At 38.3% G+C, this 14,152-nt stretch overlaps 1 protein-coding gene across 2 annotated transcripts; it reads right to left on the bottom strand.

Moving 5' to 3' along the window:
* Positions 1-443: 443 nt before the first annotated feature.
* On the bottom strand, positions 444-10,102 carry LOC135465753 (protein SCO1 homolog, mitochondrial-like). 2 transcript variants are annotated; one of them, XM_064743081.1, is made up of 8 exons: positions 9,937-10,102; positions 7,375-7,566; positions 6,897-6,987; positions 4,709-4,906; positions 3,106-3,198; positions 2,680-2,795; positions 1,747-1,893; positions 444-1,382 (listed from the first exon to the last, which is right to left on the bottom strand). In XM_064743081.1, exons 1-7 carry the CDS (start codon positions 10,054-10,056, stop codon positions 1,771-1,773), a joined length of 933 nt encoding a protein of 310 aa, XP_064599151.1. In that variant the 5' UTR covers positions 10,057-10,102; the 3' UTR covers positions 444-1,382; positions 1,747-1,770. The 2 variants fall into 2 exon arrangements, with proteins under 2 accessions (XP_064599151.1, XP_064599150.1); XM_064743080.1 differs by having other exon boundaries at positions 444-1,893.
* Between the last annotated feature and the right edge of the window lie 4,050 nt (positions 10,103-14,152).

Here is a 14,152-nt window from a genome sequence, read left to right as displayed (position 1 = left end):
AGCTCTTCAACCGTCTGAGCAAGCCAGGCCTAATGTATTTGTCCTAGGTTGGCTAGTCATTAACGTTCATAAAACTGTAATACTGAACAAAATATGTAATGAATGGAGTACTGGCAAAATTCCAGTTGATTCCCATTATTTTCAGCTTATGGCCCGACACAATAGTCACGTTGAGTTCAGTCTTATGCTCCCATGAATTCCAAGCTTTAGACTACCAATTTTAATTTTTTGCCTGTACGGCTTGACATAGGGCCAGGTCAAGCAGATGCCTTATCCACTGAATCAGGGCAGCTTTGCACTTGTGCGGTGGCCTCTGTAGTTTGGTTGGTTAGTGCACTAGTGCAGCATAATGACCAGGAGCCTCTCACCAATAAGGTCGCTGTGAGATGCTGCCTTCCTCTACAGCCGTACATGGAAAGGTCTGCCAGCAACCTGCGGATGGTCGTGGGTTTCCCCCAGTCTCTGCCCAGTTTCCCCCCACCTTAATGCTTGCCGCTGTCGTATTATAGTGAAATATTCTTGAGTACGGCGTAAAACACCATCAAATAAATTTTGCACTTGTGTATCTTCAGAATTCTGACTACCCTGTTTTAACAGTCTCATGAACCGATGGAAAACATGCTGTACTTCAACTACAGTTTGCCACGTAAAAATGGATGTTATTAGAAAGTAACACAATCCCTTTCTAAAATATGTGTAAGAACACAATGTATATTTGTTACAAAAAAGCAGATCAAGCTTTGCATCATACAAATAAAGAGGGACAACAAACATGTGCACCTGTGTGACTTACAAGCAAACTTACGAGTTTTTTTTTTTTTTTTTTGTTTTCTTTTTGTTTCAATGTACACATATTTCACTTGACTACTTTGCTTTTCTAATGTATTAACAGTACAAAAATTCTATTGAAGTGGGAAAATGTGTTAAGCCACGTTCACATGATATAATTTCTTGTATACAGTTGGTAAGTCAGACATGTGGAATAAACATATGTATACAGTAAGCCACGTTCAGATGTGACTTGTCAAATCCTACAGTCACACGAAATACTGCATGTGCTGTTTTATTTAACTTTATTTTAAATCTGCAGATGGTCTGGCAATAACACCGTTTGAACATGGCTTTACACAAGACAAAGCTCTGGAATTCAGAAACTGTCTATTCTTAAACTTAGTCTGACGATCGTCTATTGTGACATTTTCTGAGAAAAATTATCTTCTTTACCTTTATGAATTACATGTTCATAGCTGCTCATATCATTATCCAACATTCTGATCAATCACAGATGTCCTGCTATTTGAAAGGCGACCATTGACTGGTCAGTGGTGATGTAACCATACCATTCCTATAGCTGACTTCTTCACTGGTTGTCAGAGAATGTACTGAAGAGAATCGATTATGGAAGCATATTTAATAGTATAAACATGTACTAGAGCTTTTCAATAACTGGCTGCTGATCCAATGATCAGTATGGTGTCACAGTGCAATAAGGCTATTATGACACCTCATCACATGACGCAAAAATAGAACAGTGCAGAGAATGTTACGTCATTGTCAAATTAGCAAACTAATACTTATTGAAACAGAGAAATCAATAAGACAAGCTTTTTGAAGGCATCATGAGAAGCAGAAAAAAGCTCTGATTTATGTGTCCTTCCAGTGCAATAATTGCCTACAAACTGTTAGCTATGTTGGAGATGGAACAAACATTTTTTTTTTCTCCTTTTTTTTTTTTGTCTAAGATACAAAGTTTTTCACTTGTGAAGCTGATCATATTTCCTGCATATGGACAGCAATACTCGCAGAAATTTCATCCGCAGTTTTGTTCTGCCCATAGTAATCCACAAAATTCCCATCTGGTCCAATCAAATACATGATTATCGTGTGGTCCACCTGTAACAGCCAATCAAATACATGATTATCGTGTGGTCCACCTCTAAACAGCCAATCAAATACATGATTATCGTGTGGTCCACCTGTAACAGCCAATCAAAGACAAAAAGTCTAGTAATGGACATGCTTGTTAAATTTCACAAAATTCCACAAATTTACTTCTACCTCAAAATTTAAATTGCTCTGAATAAAATAAAACAAAAAAAAAATAAGTGTCACATGATATTCAGCTGAATATCCCCATAAACAGGTCAGTTTTATTTTGAACTCTTTCGATCTCTGCTATATAAATGTACATTTATGGTAAATCTTCCACATCTTAGGCCCTTTTTTCAGTGGAATTATGCATATTTATGCATTATGAAAATGACAGTAAAATGTGCTAAAAAAAATATGCAAACTTCTCTTTCACCCCCTAGACCTGTGAGAATGTTTCACACGTTGAAAAGGTGGAAGTATATACATACATATATATATACATATATATATACATATATATATATATATATATATATATATATATATATGGTGTGTGTACATGTTGCAGACTAACTTTTCACTTTATACAATGATTGTCAGTATTACAGGTGGAGTAAACCACCCGACCTTTGGCAAGCTACTGACAACCTTGATGATACTGGTGGAAGACAAGTGTCTTCAGCGAACGTTACATTGCGCGAACGGTTCCATGAGTGTCCATCGGTCAAGTACGTTCTCACCAATGCCCCATAAGCAGTGTCAGCATTTTAACCTTTTATAGCACATACTGTATTATAGAGGACTCACTATATAATCATTGTCTTCGTCTTTCGGTCCTGAACTAAAATACACCCTGTATGCCCGTGTTGCCTGGGCTATCTGCTCAACTGTGCCTGTTAATCCTACCAACTTTGGCGAAAACTCTGAAAACAGAAGCATTCAAATTTCTTCAAAGTCATCTGAAAATTACCCACAGTGCTGTATAATATATATATATATATATAAATATATATAATATATATATATTTATAGATAGATAGATAGACACACACACACACACACACACACACACACACATACATACATAGATTATGTTTCTTCCCTATATTACACACTGAAATCAGGTACGTTAGAATGTAATGCAACAGTTTAGTTTCAGAAATTGCCTTGTAGGCTGATGGTGTTATGTCTGAGAAAGATTTGTTCAAACTTCCACCTTTTTCTCTGGTTTACCTTCACAGTATTGTTTGATGGCTTTGGGTGTGTCTCTCTCCGGGTCCACTGTAATAAACAAGGGTATGACATCCGGGATCCGAGTCAACTTTTCTGAAAACAGAAGATACAATTAACTCACAAATACTATGGATGAAATTACGTCTTTCCTGCCTGAATCCAAAGTTTCACTGAACTTAGAAAGGTGTTTTAAGGTTTCTGTGGAAGATTTTACTGATATCCTCCTGGAGAAATGTAAGTTTTTGGCCTGAAAAGTTGTATTTCATAACCTTTGCTTGCCTTTTAAAACATTTTTTCAAGCCAATGTTTTAGTTCAAATAAGTATACAGTGATGTGATGTGATGACATAGCTATATCTCACCTTTGTAAAGTATTTGTTTATTTCTACTGGCCTCACAACAGAATATTTTATTTATTTGACTGTGATTGGGTATATTTCTGGAAAAAAACCTGGCATAACACTGAGCAAAATCCTGCACTGCTTCAGGTACCGGAAAAAAACAGCCCTAAAATTCATCCTCACTTTGTAAGATCACTTACACTGTAAGATTACCCACACTTTGTAAGATCAATTACACTGTAAGATTACCCACACTTTGTAAGATCACTTACACTGTAAGATTACCCACACTTTGTAAGATCACTCACATCTTGTAAGATCACCCACGTACTGTAAGATCAAGCACACCTTGTAAGCTCACCCACACTTTGTAAGATCACTCACATCTTGTAAGATCACCCCACGTACTGTAAGATCAAGCACACCTTTGTAAGCTCACCCACACACTGTATGCTCACCCATACACTGTAAGATCACCCACAAACTGTAAGATCACCCACACCTTGTAAGCTCACGTGTAAGACCACCCCCATACTGAAAGATCACCCACACACTGTAAGCTCACCAACACACTGCAAGGTCACCCACACCTTGTAAAGCTCACCCACTCACTGTAAGATCATCAACACCTTGTAAGCTAACCCCACACCTTGTAAGCTCACCCACCCACTGTACGATCACCCACACACTGTAAGCTCACCCCTCCACTGTAAGATCACCCACACACTATAATCTCACCCACCCCCTGTATGATCACCCACACACTTTAAGCTCACCCACACACTGTAAGCTCACCCACACACTGTCAGATCAATCACACCTTCTAAACTCACCCACATAGTGTAAGATCACCCTCACACCCACACCTTGTAAGCCCATAAACCAAACACAAATACATGAAATGAATTGTTGAATTCCCCATGATATTGTGATGTCCTGACATTAGCATCAAACTGTATGGTCAAAACAGTCATTTGCCCCAGCAGCCCCCACCTTCCAGAAAACCCAACTACTACCACCACTCCCAAAATGCCAAGGCACCACCCATGGGCACTTCTAAGTAGCAGCTCAGTTTTACCTCAGGATCTCACATTGTGATTTTTTTTCAGTAAGTAACGTGCAAAATACAAGCTGCTTCCTGAAATCATGCCCAGATCATCGGACTATTAAATAGTATCAACAAAAATTGATATCAGACTATTAAATAGTATCAACAAAAATTGATATCAGCTAACCAAGATTATTATTGAGAAGTTTTCTCACCTATTTCGTCAACAGCTTTGACCATTTTATCAATCTCATCAGGACAAATGTCAGGGCAGTGAGTAAACCCAAAGTACAAGAGAACCCACTTTCCCAAATAGTCCCGACTGGATCTCAGGTTGCCATGGTGATCAATTAACTCCCACTCCCCTCCTAAAGCCGCCTTTCCTAATGATCGGTTTCTCTCTTTGGCAATGGCTGAAAGCAGAGATTGTTGGCTCGGGGTTAAAAGGTGGAGAAAACATGAAGAATTACATAAAGATTAGATGAAAGAGTGTGAAAAGTTAGTTGTAAAATTTGGTCTTAAAAAATATAAATACAAGAAGACATTTCAAAATAATTTGTGTGTGGTGGGTATATTTGGGACCATCTTTTGGTCTACGTCTTTGTACAACAATGTCCTAACTGATCATACTCATGTTTAATAAATACATGTACATTCCTCCTAGAATTTGTCTTGTCAACTAACTAATGTGTTCAACCTGAATTTTAATCATATACTAGTATAATTTTTAACATATACAGATTAAACGCATGCTTGGAATGAATGAATGAATGATTATGGCTTAACGCCACATCGGCAATATTTCAGCCATATCGTGGAGACGCATGCTTGGATATAAACCACAAAATTGAACACTGTTTGACACCTGGTGACCTTACAAAAATATTTCCAAATGTCCTTTTCTCAAAGAAATCTGTTTGAACAAAAAAATATTAAAGACTCTTGTTTTGACATCTTTTAATTGCATCATGTTTATATTTTCTTTTCCTTTAATGTGATTTTCTACTATACTTCAGTCATTTCCATGTCTCCATGGACCCAATGGAGACATATATTTTAGTTTTGCCTCACTGAAATGTCATGCCAAAGACACCAGGAATGATGCAAGAATCAGTCTCATAATCACACTGTGCTTATACCAACCATCATTTGGCCAACCATTAACTATTCCTCATTTGAAAAAGCAGATATGATAAAGAATATTTATCTGACTGGTGATTGACACTGTGCACAAGAATTCGTCACTTATTAGATGGCAGTTAGGTTTATGGGTGGAAGAGTGAGTGAGAGAGTGAGTGAGTGCTTGGAGTTAAACATCGTACTCAACAATTTTTCAGTCATATGACGACGAAGGAATCCTTAGGGTGCATGTACGTGTAATGTGCCCCCTTGTTGCAGGACGGATTTCCACCACTCTTTTATCTAGTGCTGCTTCACTGAGATGACTTTCTGAAGGCAAGTAAGCCGCCCCGCCCGAGCCATTATACTGATACAGGTCAACCAGTCGTTGCACTATCTCTTCACGCTGAACGCCAAGCGAAGAAGTTACAACTTCCTCTTTTAAAGTCTTAGGTGTTACTCAACCCAGGATTGATCCTGGATCTACAGCTCCCGAAGCGGACGCTCTACCAATTGTGTTATCGGGGCTGGTGTGGGTGGAAGAAACTCTTGACTTAAAGCTGGAGCCAAAACTGTCAGAACTGGATTTGAACTGCCAGAACTGGATTTGAATATATGATCACAATGATCAAGAGCCTGATAGTTGGAGAAAGTGAGCACTTAAACTATCTGAGCCAGCATGCACACCCCCCCCCCCCCCTCCTCCCAAACCTCCTCCTAAACAAAAAACGTTTCACAATATTACAACAAATCTTTCTGCAGATTTGTGGAGATGAAGTGTAATGATAAAACAGAAGTGCATCCTTTGTTATTGTATCTTTCCTGCCCACTGCACTCAGTTATTAATTGTAATCATAGCATAAACAAAGTGTACATAGTGAAAAGAGAAAATATCAGGAAATTCTTATTTGGCCTCTCTAACAAGACTTGTTAAAATTTTAAGACATTTTTTTTTCCTTCTGGGAAGACAAAAATTAAAAACATGAAAGATTTCCGTAATTTTACTTGAATAAGAAATCTTTCATTTACTGTATCTCAATTAAATGATACTTAGCCCACTGCAAAATAAGCTCCAAATAATATCTTCATTCTGATTAGGCTACTGTACAATAAACCTATTCTGTTCTGAAGAAGGGAATTAGGAAATTTTAACAGAATGTCAGAGAAGCTTCTGCTGTATCTAAAATAACCACAAACCTCCAAAAATGAGGTAGTACATGGTATGTTGCATTATTCCTTGATAAATTTTTATCTATTGGTTAGTAAAATACAGATTAATCTTACCGAGTTCCTTCTCTTTCTTGACATATTGTATTCCAACAATCAGAGCGCCACCTATACCAAGGGTAACAACCAGTGACTTCCATGTAATAGGCTGAAAGTTCAGAAAAATCAACCATTATACATTTAACAACAGGCTGGATCAAATACACTGAGCTTCATATCATTTCACTGATCATTTCGGTGCAAACCACTCCTTTTATTATCCAGCTGCAGTTATACCTTAAAGGGCCGTGAATTTCGCCCATGACTAACTTGCCCATTTTTCCTGATTCTGAGAGTTCTATTGATCTGAGAAAGGTGTTTTTTGGGTTTGTTTGGAACATGGAATGATATTCTAAGGGAAAATTGAGGGAACTCTAAGGGAAGTTCATCACCAAAAATAACATTCTGTGACATTTATTAGCCTCTAAACATGCCCTTTTGTGAGCGACATTTTAGGTCATTTGGGGATCCATAAATAATGGTATCAGCAACTTACCCCTTTGCCTTTGTCTTTACGAGTGTCTCTTTTGGGTGGTCTACTATTCTCACTCATACATCTTTTGCAAAAAAGAGAATTTCTGTGGAGACATCGTAACAGGGATTGCCCATTAGCTTCTGTTTTTGTAAAAGCAGATGGAATGTGATGTATTCGACCAGTACTGAAATAACCGGCAGCAACTGGCTTCCTCTAAAACAAAAAAAGGTATGAAGTAATCACCTCTTTGATAATGGCATACATATAACATTGTGAATGATTGTTATATTGGGCAGGGAACTTAACAGATTCTGGCTCTTCCCTCCAGAAACACTGTCAGTCTGCTGGCCAAGTCTGTTTCCTTCCCCCAAGCTGAATGGGGTCATTAAACATGCTGACTTGAATTTATTTATTTATTTATTTATTTGATTGGTGTTTTCACGCCATAATCAAGAATATTTCACTTATACGACGGCGGCCAGCATTATGGTGGGTGGAAACCGGGCAGAGCCCAGGGGAAACCCACAACCATCTGCAGGTTTGCGGCAGACCTTCCCACGTACGTCCGGAGAGGAAGCCAGCATGAGCTGGACTTGAACTCACAGCGGCCGTATTGGTGAGAGGCTCCTGGGTCATTACACTGCACTAGCCCGCTAACCGACTGAGCCACGGAGGCCCCAGGACTTGAATTTATGATGGACCTGGCCTGCATAATGTTATGGATCCACAGTATCATGCAGACTTAGGACTTGCAGTTTCGACTTTGAACTCTTTTAACGTTACGGTAAAAAAAGTACTACTGTATCTTGTGACCTGTTAAAAATGTTAGCTAACTATCATTGATCACATTTACTACATGTATAACATGTCTGAAAAAAAGTTTCAAAAAAAAAAAGAGGAATGATGGACAAAGTTTAGCAGCTGAAAAGCTTTTTCTAAATGAAAAAGACGTCATTTGTGCCTCTGGAACATGGTGGAATAAGTGATCAGTAAATAAATGTCAACAAAAGTTGCTTATTTTTCACAGGTTACCTGATACAGTTAGCTGCACATGTGTGACTCAACTGATCTAACAATGTACTAACATACCAATCCGTACAGAGCCACACTCAGCCCTGGCAGAAATATGACAGGACTAAGTATCCCATTCTCACAATCACATGAATTGGAGATTCCAATGTGATATGTCATCAGCTGACAGGTAATAAATATTTATTCATTTATTTGACTGGTGTTTTATGCCGTACTCAAGAATATTTCACTTTTTTGACGGCGGCCAGCATTATGGTGGGAGGAAACCGGGCAGAGCCTGGGGGAAACCCAAGACCATCCGCAAGAGAGGAAGCCAGCATGACCTGGATTTGAACTCACAGCGACCGCATTGGTGAGAGGCTCCTGGGTCATTATGCAGCGCTAGCGCGATAACCAACTAAGCCACGGAGGCCCTCGAGAGGCCTCAAATGAGCAGGTGGTTTTAGTAGTAGCTAATACATATTCAAACTATTATTGATAGACATATTCAAAACACAGACTATGAATACACTCTAAAGTGAAAACGCTTTTGAGGATAATTCACACAATTTTGAAGACAAGAGCAAACTTGTACATGAAGCCACTTGGTCAAAACTGGCACCAGAACAACTTTACGTTTCCTCACAATAAATAGTGTATTTATTTTATTACTTTTTATCACATAACAATGTTACTCTCCGGTTAACATACGATTCAAATCATTTTTGTGTGTTACTTTGCTGAAATAAATCATTGTAAGGGGAGGTAACTTAGCTCAAAACTGTGACCAGCTTACCAGTGTCTGACATCCGTGTTGGCCTTGTGAGAATAAAGAATGGGGTCCGGCAGCCCTGTACAGAGGGAAGCAAATCTTGTAACAGCAGTGCCCTCTACCTACTTAACCAACAATACCACTGATATCAATACCAAAATCAGTAATCATGAATAATAATATCTGACACTGTTATTCAAACAGATAGAGGGCACTGCTGTTTCATCAGTTACAAGATTTACTTCCCTTTGTACAAGGTTGGCGAACCCAATTACTGGACTTTCGTACTGTACACCATCACCCTTGTCTTGACACCCGTGTAAATACACGCCAAACCTTCAGACAGGAGAGCTTGAACTCAAAACTCCCCTGTTGTGCATTTAACACCCCATCCTGGTTTTATAGACTGGGCGTCTCCTTGCTTATAAAACTGGCTGATTGTTTCAACAATCTTTCTGACATCTAGTAATAACAATGAATCAAAAGAAACTTATATGTTACCCGACATAGGCGACGTTCCATCTAACATTCAGAAAGCACAAGCAAACACGAGCCGGCGGGGTAGGGGTGGTGTTAGCGGTGGTGATATTATGTTTGCGTTTGCTTAGAAAAGTTGTTTCCCCACAATGAATAGTGTATTTATTTTATTTCCTTTTATGACATAATAATGTTATCCAGTTTAGTAACAGTTTAAAATAGGATGCATATCATTTTTGCGTGTTTCTTCGCTGAAATAAATCATTGCAAGGGGAGGTAACTTAGCTCAAACCTGTGACCACGATCCACGCTGACCAGCTTACCAGTGTCTGAAATCCATGTAGGCCTCGTGAGAATAATGAGTTATTGGACTTTTGTACCGTACACCATGACCCTTGTCTTGACACCCGTGTAAATACACGCCAAACCTTGAGACAATCCATGGAAAGGTTCTTCTGACGCAACTGTCAACTTGTCGGTTTACCCTACCGGTTTACGACAACAACTACAGAAAGTACCTGTGAAAAATTCATAACTTCCGTGAGAATCGGAATTTGTCCAACATGAAATTTGTAAGTCAATAAAAAATTTAAAAATTGGATTTTAAAATAAAGATTTTTTTACTCACATTTCATTTCTTACTATTCTGTGCATTCTAATGATTCAAAAGACTAAAAAAAAATTTCGCTTTTCATTATTCGTGTTATTGCTTAGTCATGAATTGCACTGTTATGATTCTGACGTCACACAGGGCGGCAGTTTCGGTCTAGACGCAAAGAAGTCACCCGGCGTACACAGCGTAAGTATTTTCAAGAACTCTGCTTGAGTGTATTTAAATTCTCTACATTGAAACATGACTGCGTGGCATTTGGTGATCTCTCTAACTTCGGTACTATCTGGAGTCTGACTTAGCTAGGTCAAGCGGCTAAGTGCGTATGGGTTGTCATTCACTTTCATTTTCGATGTGTGAGACTGTCACAGGGACAGTCCTCACTAACAGCTATTTATGTAGGGGTTAGCCCTGTTTAGTAGGTGAGTCTAGCATGTTGCATTTTGGGAACTGTATTGCCTACTCAAATTGAAACTTCCAGGCCAGGATTGGTATTTTGGACCAATTATATCCCCGTTAGATCTGAGCGAAACTCCCCTTCGTGCATTTCTTCTTGCGACAGTAACTTATGTTGAGAAACCACTCTAAATGTGTTGGATTTACAGCAGTAAACATTAACCGCTGTTTACATGAGCGGTAAAACTTCCTATACATCAGCTGAGCGATGGGCAAATATTTTGCTTTTGTACAAGCGTATGGAAAAGTTGCCTTAAGTTTTTCATACGCTCAGTCAGTTCTTGTTATAATGCTTTTAACTGCTTCCAACACTGGCGATTTTGTCCAAGGATTGCGTGAAGCTGACCTGCTTGGTTTGTTAGTACATTGTCAAATCAGATGTCAGCTTCACCAGTGAAGCTACTGATACAGTAGGACTGTCCTTTAACAACGATAGAACTTGAACTCGAAACTCCACTATTGCGCCTTCAACACCCTGCAGACATGTAATTCTCTATTTCGAACTTCCAAATTCGCCACTCTGCAAGTAAGACACCTGTCAGGAAGGCCTTTATCCTAAACAGCAGGACATTTCAGTTAATTATTTCTCGTGTTAGATGACAAGAGTATGAACTTTCCAACCATTCCTGCAAGGTTGAAAAGTAAACGCATTCCCAACTAGGACCACTTTGGTGGCCTAATGGATAGAGCATCTACCTTAAAGTTAAGAGACCTGGGATCAAACCCAGGTTAGGTCATACCAAAGACTTTAAAAATGGTACTTCTTGCTGCCTCGCTGAGAGGTTAGAGCAGAGAAACATCACTGGTTGGCCCTTGTTAGTATAATATTACGTGGTGGCAGGTCATATCTGGTGTCTTCAACATGATGCTTGAGTGGTGCTTAAGCACTTCAGCGTGCAACAAGATGGTACAATATATGTACACACACCTTTGTCTTACTATATGATTGAAAAATTGTTAAGTAGGAAATTAAACCCCTGGAATAAATACATGCACACATTTCTTAGTAGTGATGTAGATTTAGGTTCAACGAAATATTAACTTTTCTCTTGTCAGAATTGTTGTGTGTGGATTATTGATTCTTTATTGACAGAGTTTGGAATATTCAGATTTTTCTCGAGATGTCTGATCAAGATGAATGTGGGCCAGAAGGAGCGATGGGGGGAGACTCTGAAAACGGTAACCCAATTGGATTTAGTACCTGTATACAAATTTAACTGTCACTTTTGGGTGGGAGTGGCAGATGCTGTATCAGTAAGGCATACGTGCTACTGCCATCTCTTAGGAAAATGTCCAGGCATATTTCCGAGAACTCTTACCAAATATAACCTTAAATCCAGTTGTTAGAGGATATATGATGTTGATGAAGAGGGAGTTAACAGGTATGAGGATTTCATGGACACGATCATTCCGTTTCCGTGTCGGTTGCCAGGTTAAAAAGTCACGGAACCGAAAGTCTGTTTCCCATTAAAAAAAACAGGCTTGGTTACTCACTCAGTACTGCTCAGTAAACATTCATCAGAGTTAATTGTCCAAAGAATTGAGTCGTGAGCCTTCAAAATGTAACTAAGGTGTCACTAGGCGCTTGTACTTTGTTTGCCACGAACGGTCTCACGAAAAATGAACCTTTTTCAATCTCTTTGTGTACAGCGAGCCCGCAATCTTATCTGTCACAGAGGAGAAGAAGTAGCCCAGCTGATGAATTACTTGTAGGACAGAAAGTCAGTCAGTGTCCTCGACCAAGGAAATTGGGATTCATATGAAATTCGGATTCTGAGATTCGTTTGATTGCAAGGCTGTTGTGGAAGTTGTATTAAAGAGCTATAGTGTTAATACATGTATGTCTTAACGGCAAGATTAAATGATAAGGATTGAGATTAAGAAATTGCTTTCTTAAATTGTAGAGAAAACGTATTGTATTAAAGCAGTTAGTTGTTACTTCGGGAGGATAATACAGAAACAATTTTCTGTTGTTTCCAATTTTGCGTGGTGTGACGTCGTGCAAGAACACTTGACGTCACCCATCACTGTCTGAATTATAGCAACAAATGACGTCATACTTTCAAATGCACATGACATCATTCCAGCATAACTGCCATACGCGATGTCATTTCAGCCTGATTCATCGTCGCATAAGGAATATTACTACATCACATCAGGAAACTTTAACGTTAACTGCCGAATATTTTGTTTTTCAGGACTTTTCACTTATAGGTGTTAAATAGCATTATTCAGCATAATTTTTTTTTAACCATGGTGCTAGCTATATTTCATAGGGTATCCTTCATATTAGTTTAATATTTCAACTTGGCGTCTCTTATGACTGAAGTAGCAATTTAAACATATGCTGCATTGTACTCTTTGGGTAGGGGAGATAACTCAAACTATCAGCTGAGAGTTCTCCCCCTTCAAATTTCCATAGTTTGCCATCAAATACTTCAATCATTAAGTGACAGCTCATACATTTTAAACAAAAAGGCTGAAGGATTATGGTAATTTTTACTTCACAAACTAAATGATGATTAGATCTGCAAGAAACCGTTAACACCAAAATTTATTTGACGAAATGCCATTAATACTAAAATTATTACAGATAAATGGGTTCCCATAGCAGAAATTGTTGGAAACTGAAAAAACATTTCCCACCATTTCTCAGGTCAAAAGTAAACGGAACCGAAAGTGTTCACCAGCAATTCTGAAATCCTCATGCCTCATTTAATCTCTACTCAATCGGAGCCTTTTATTTTTAGTTCAGAGAGTATCCCATTTGAAATATGTCCCAAAAAATCTTCATCTTCTACTATCCTCGGCTGCTTTATTCTCTTATTGTATTTTATGGCATTGTATTATATTTTATGGTATGGTAATGTATTTTATGGTATTATAGTTCATGGTATGGTGTTGTACTTTATGGTAATGTATTTTATGGTATGGCATTGTATTGGAAGTATATTATGTTTCAGACTCATGCCAGCCTTCTTCAGAACACCATAGTATGGTAATGAATAAGTGTGGCAAGATCCATGTGGGCACCAACACCACCCAGATCAATAAATATTCAAACTTGTACCATTATTGCAGAAGGAGAGAAGCATAAAGAAAAAAAAGGTACCCGGTCAAAAGATGTTTATGAACAGAAAATTTTAAAATCGATCACGATCTTTGTTTATTTAGTCACCTAAATCCTCAAAAATTCAACCACAGACATATAACATGTAGTGCATGTTTTGACATTGATTAGTCTCTGAATTGGACGGGTTACTTGAGAATTTTATGAAGTTCATATAACTGACCAATACATTTTGTTCTTTAAAGTTTATGAATTATGTTTTAAATTGGATCTAAAGTTATAATTTACTGATCAAATTTATTTGGGGGTTTAGGGTACATAGATATGCATGTCAGGGGTCTAAATGTTCGGTCATTCACTCCTTTTTAACAGCTCAATATAAAAATGATGATCTCAAATTGTG

The sequence above is a fragment of the Liolophura sinensis genome, chromosome 5 (genome assembly GCF_032854445.1).
Source record: "Liolophura sinensis isolate JHLJ2023 chromosome 5, CUHK_Ljap_v2, whole genome shotgun sequence".
Classification (NCBI taxonomy): Eukaryota; Metazoa; Mollusca; class Polyplacophora; order Chitonida; family Chitonidae; genus Liolophura; species Liolophura sinensis.
The sequence above is the reverse complement of the archived record's forward strand: the minus strand, read 5'-3'. Positions and strand labels throughout refer to the sequence as shown.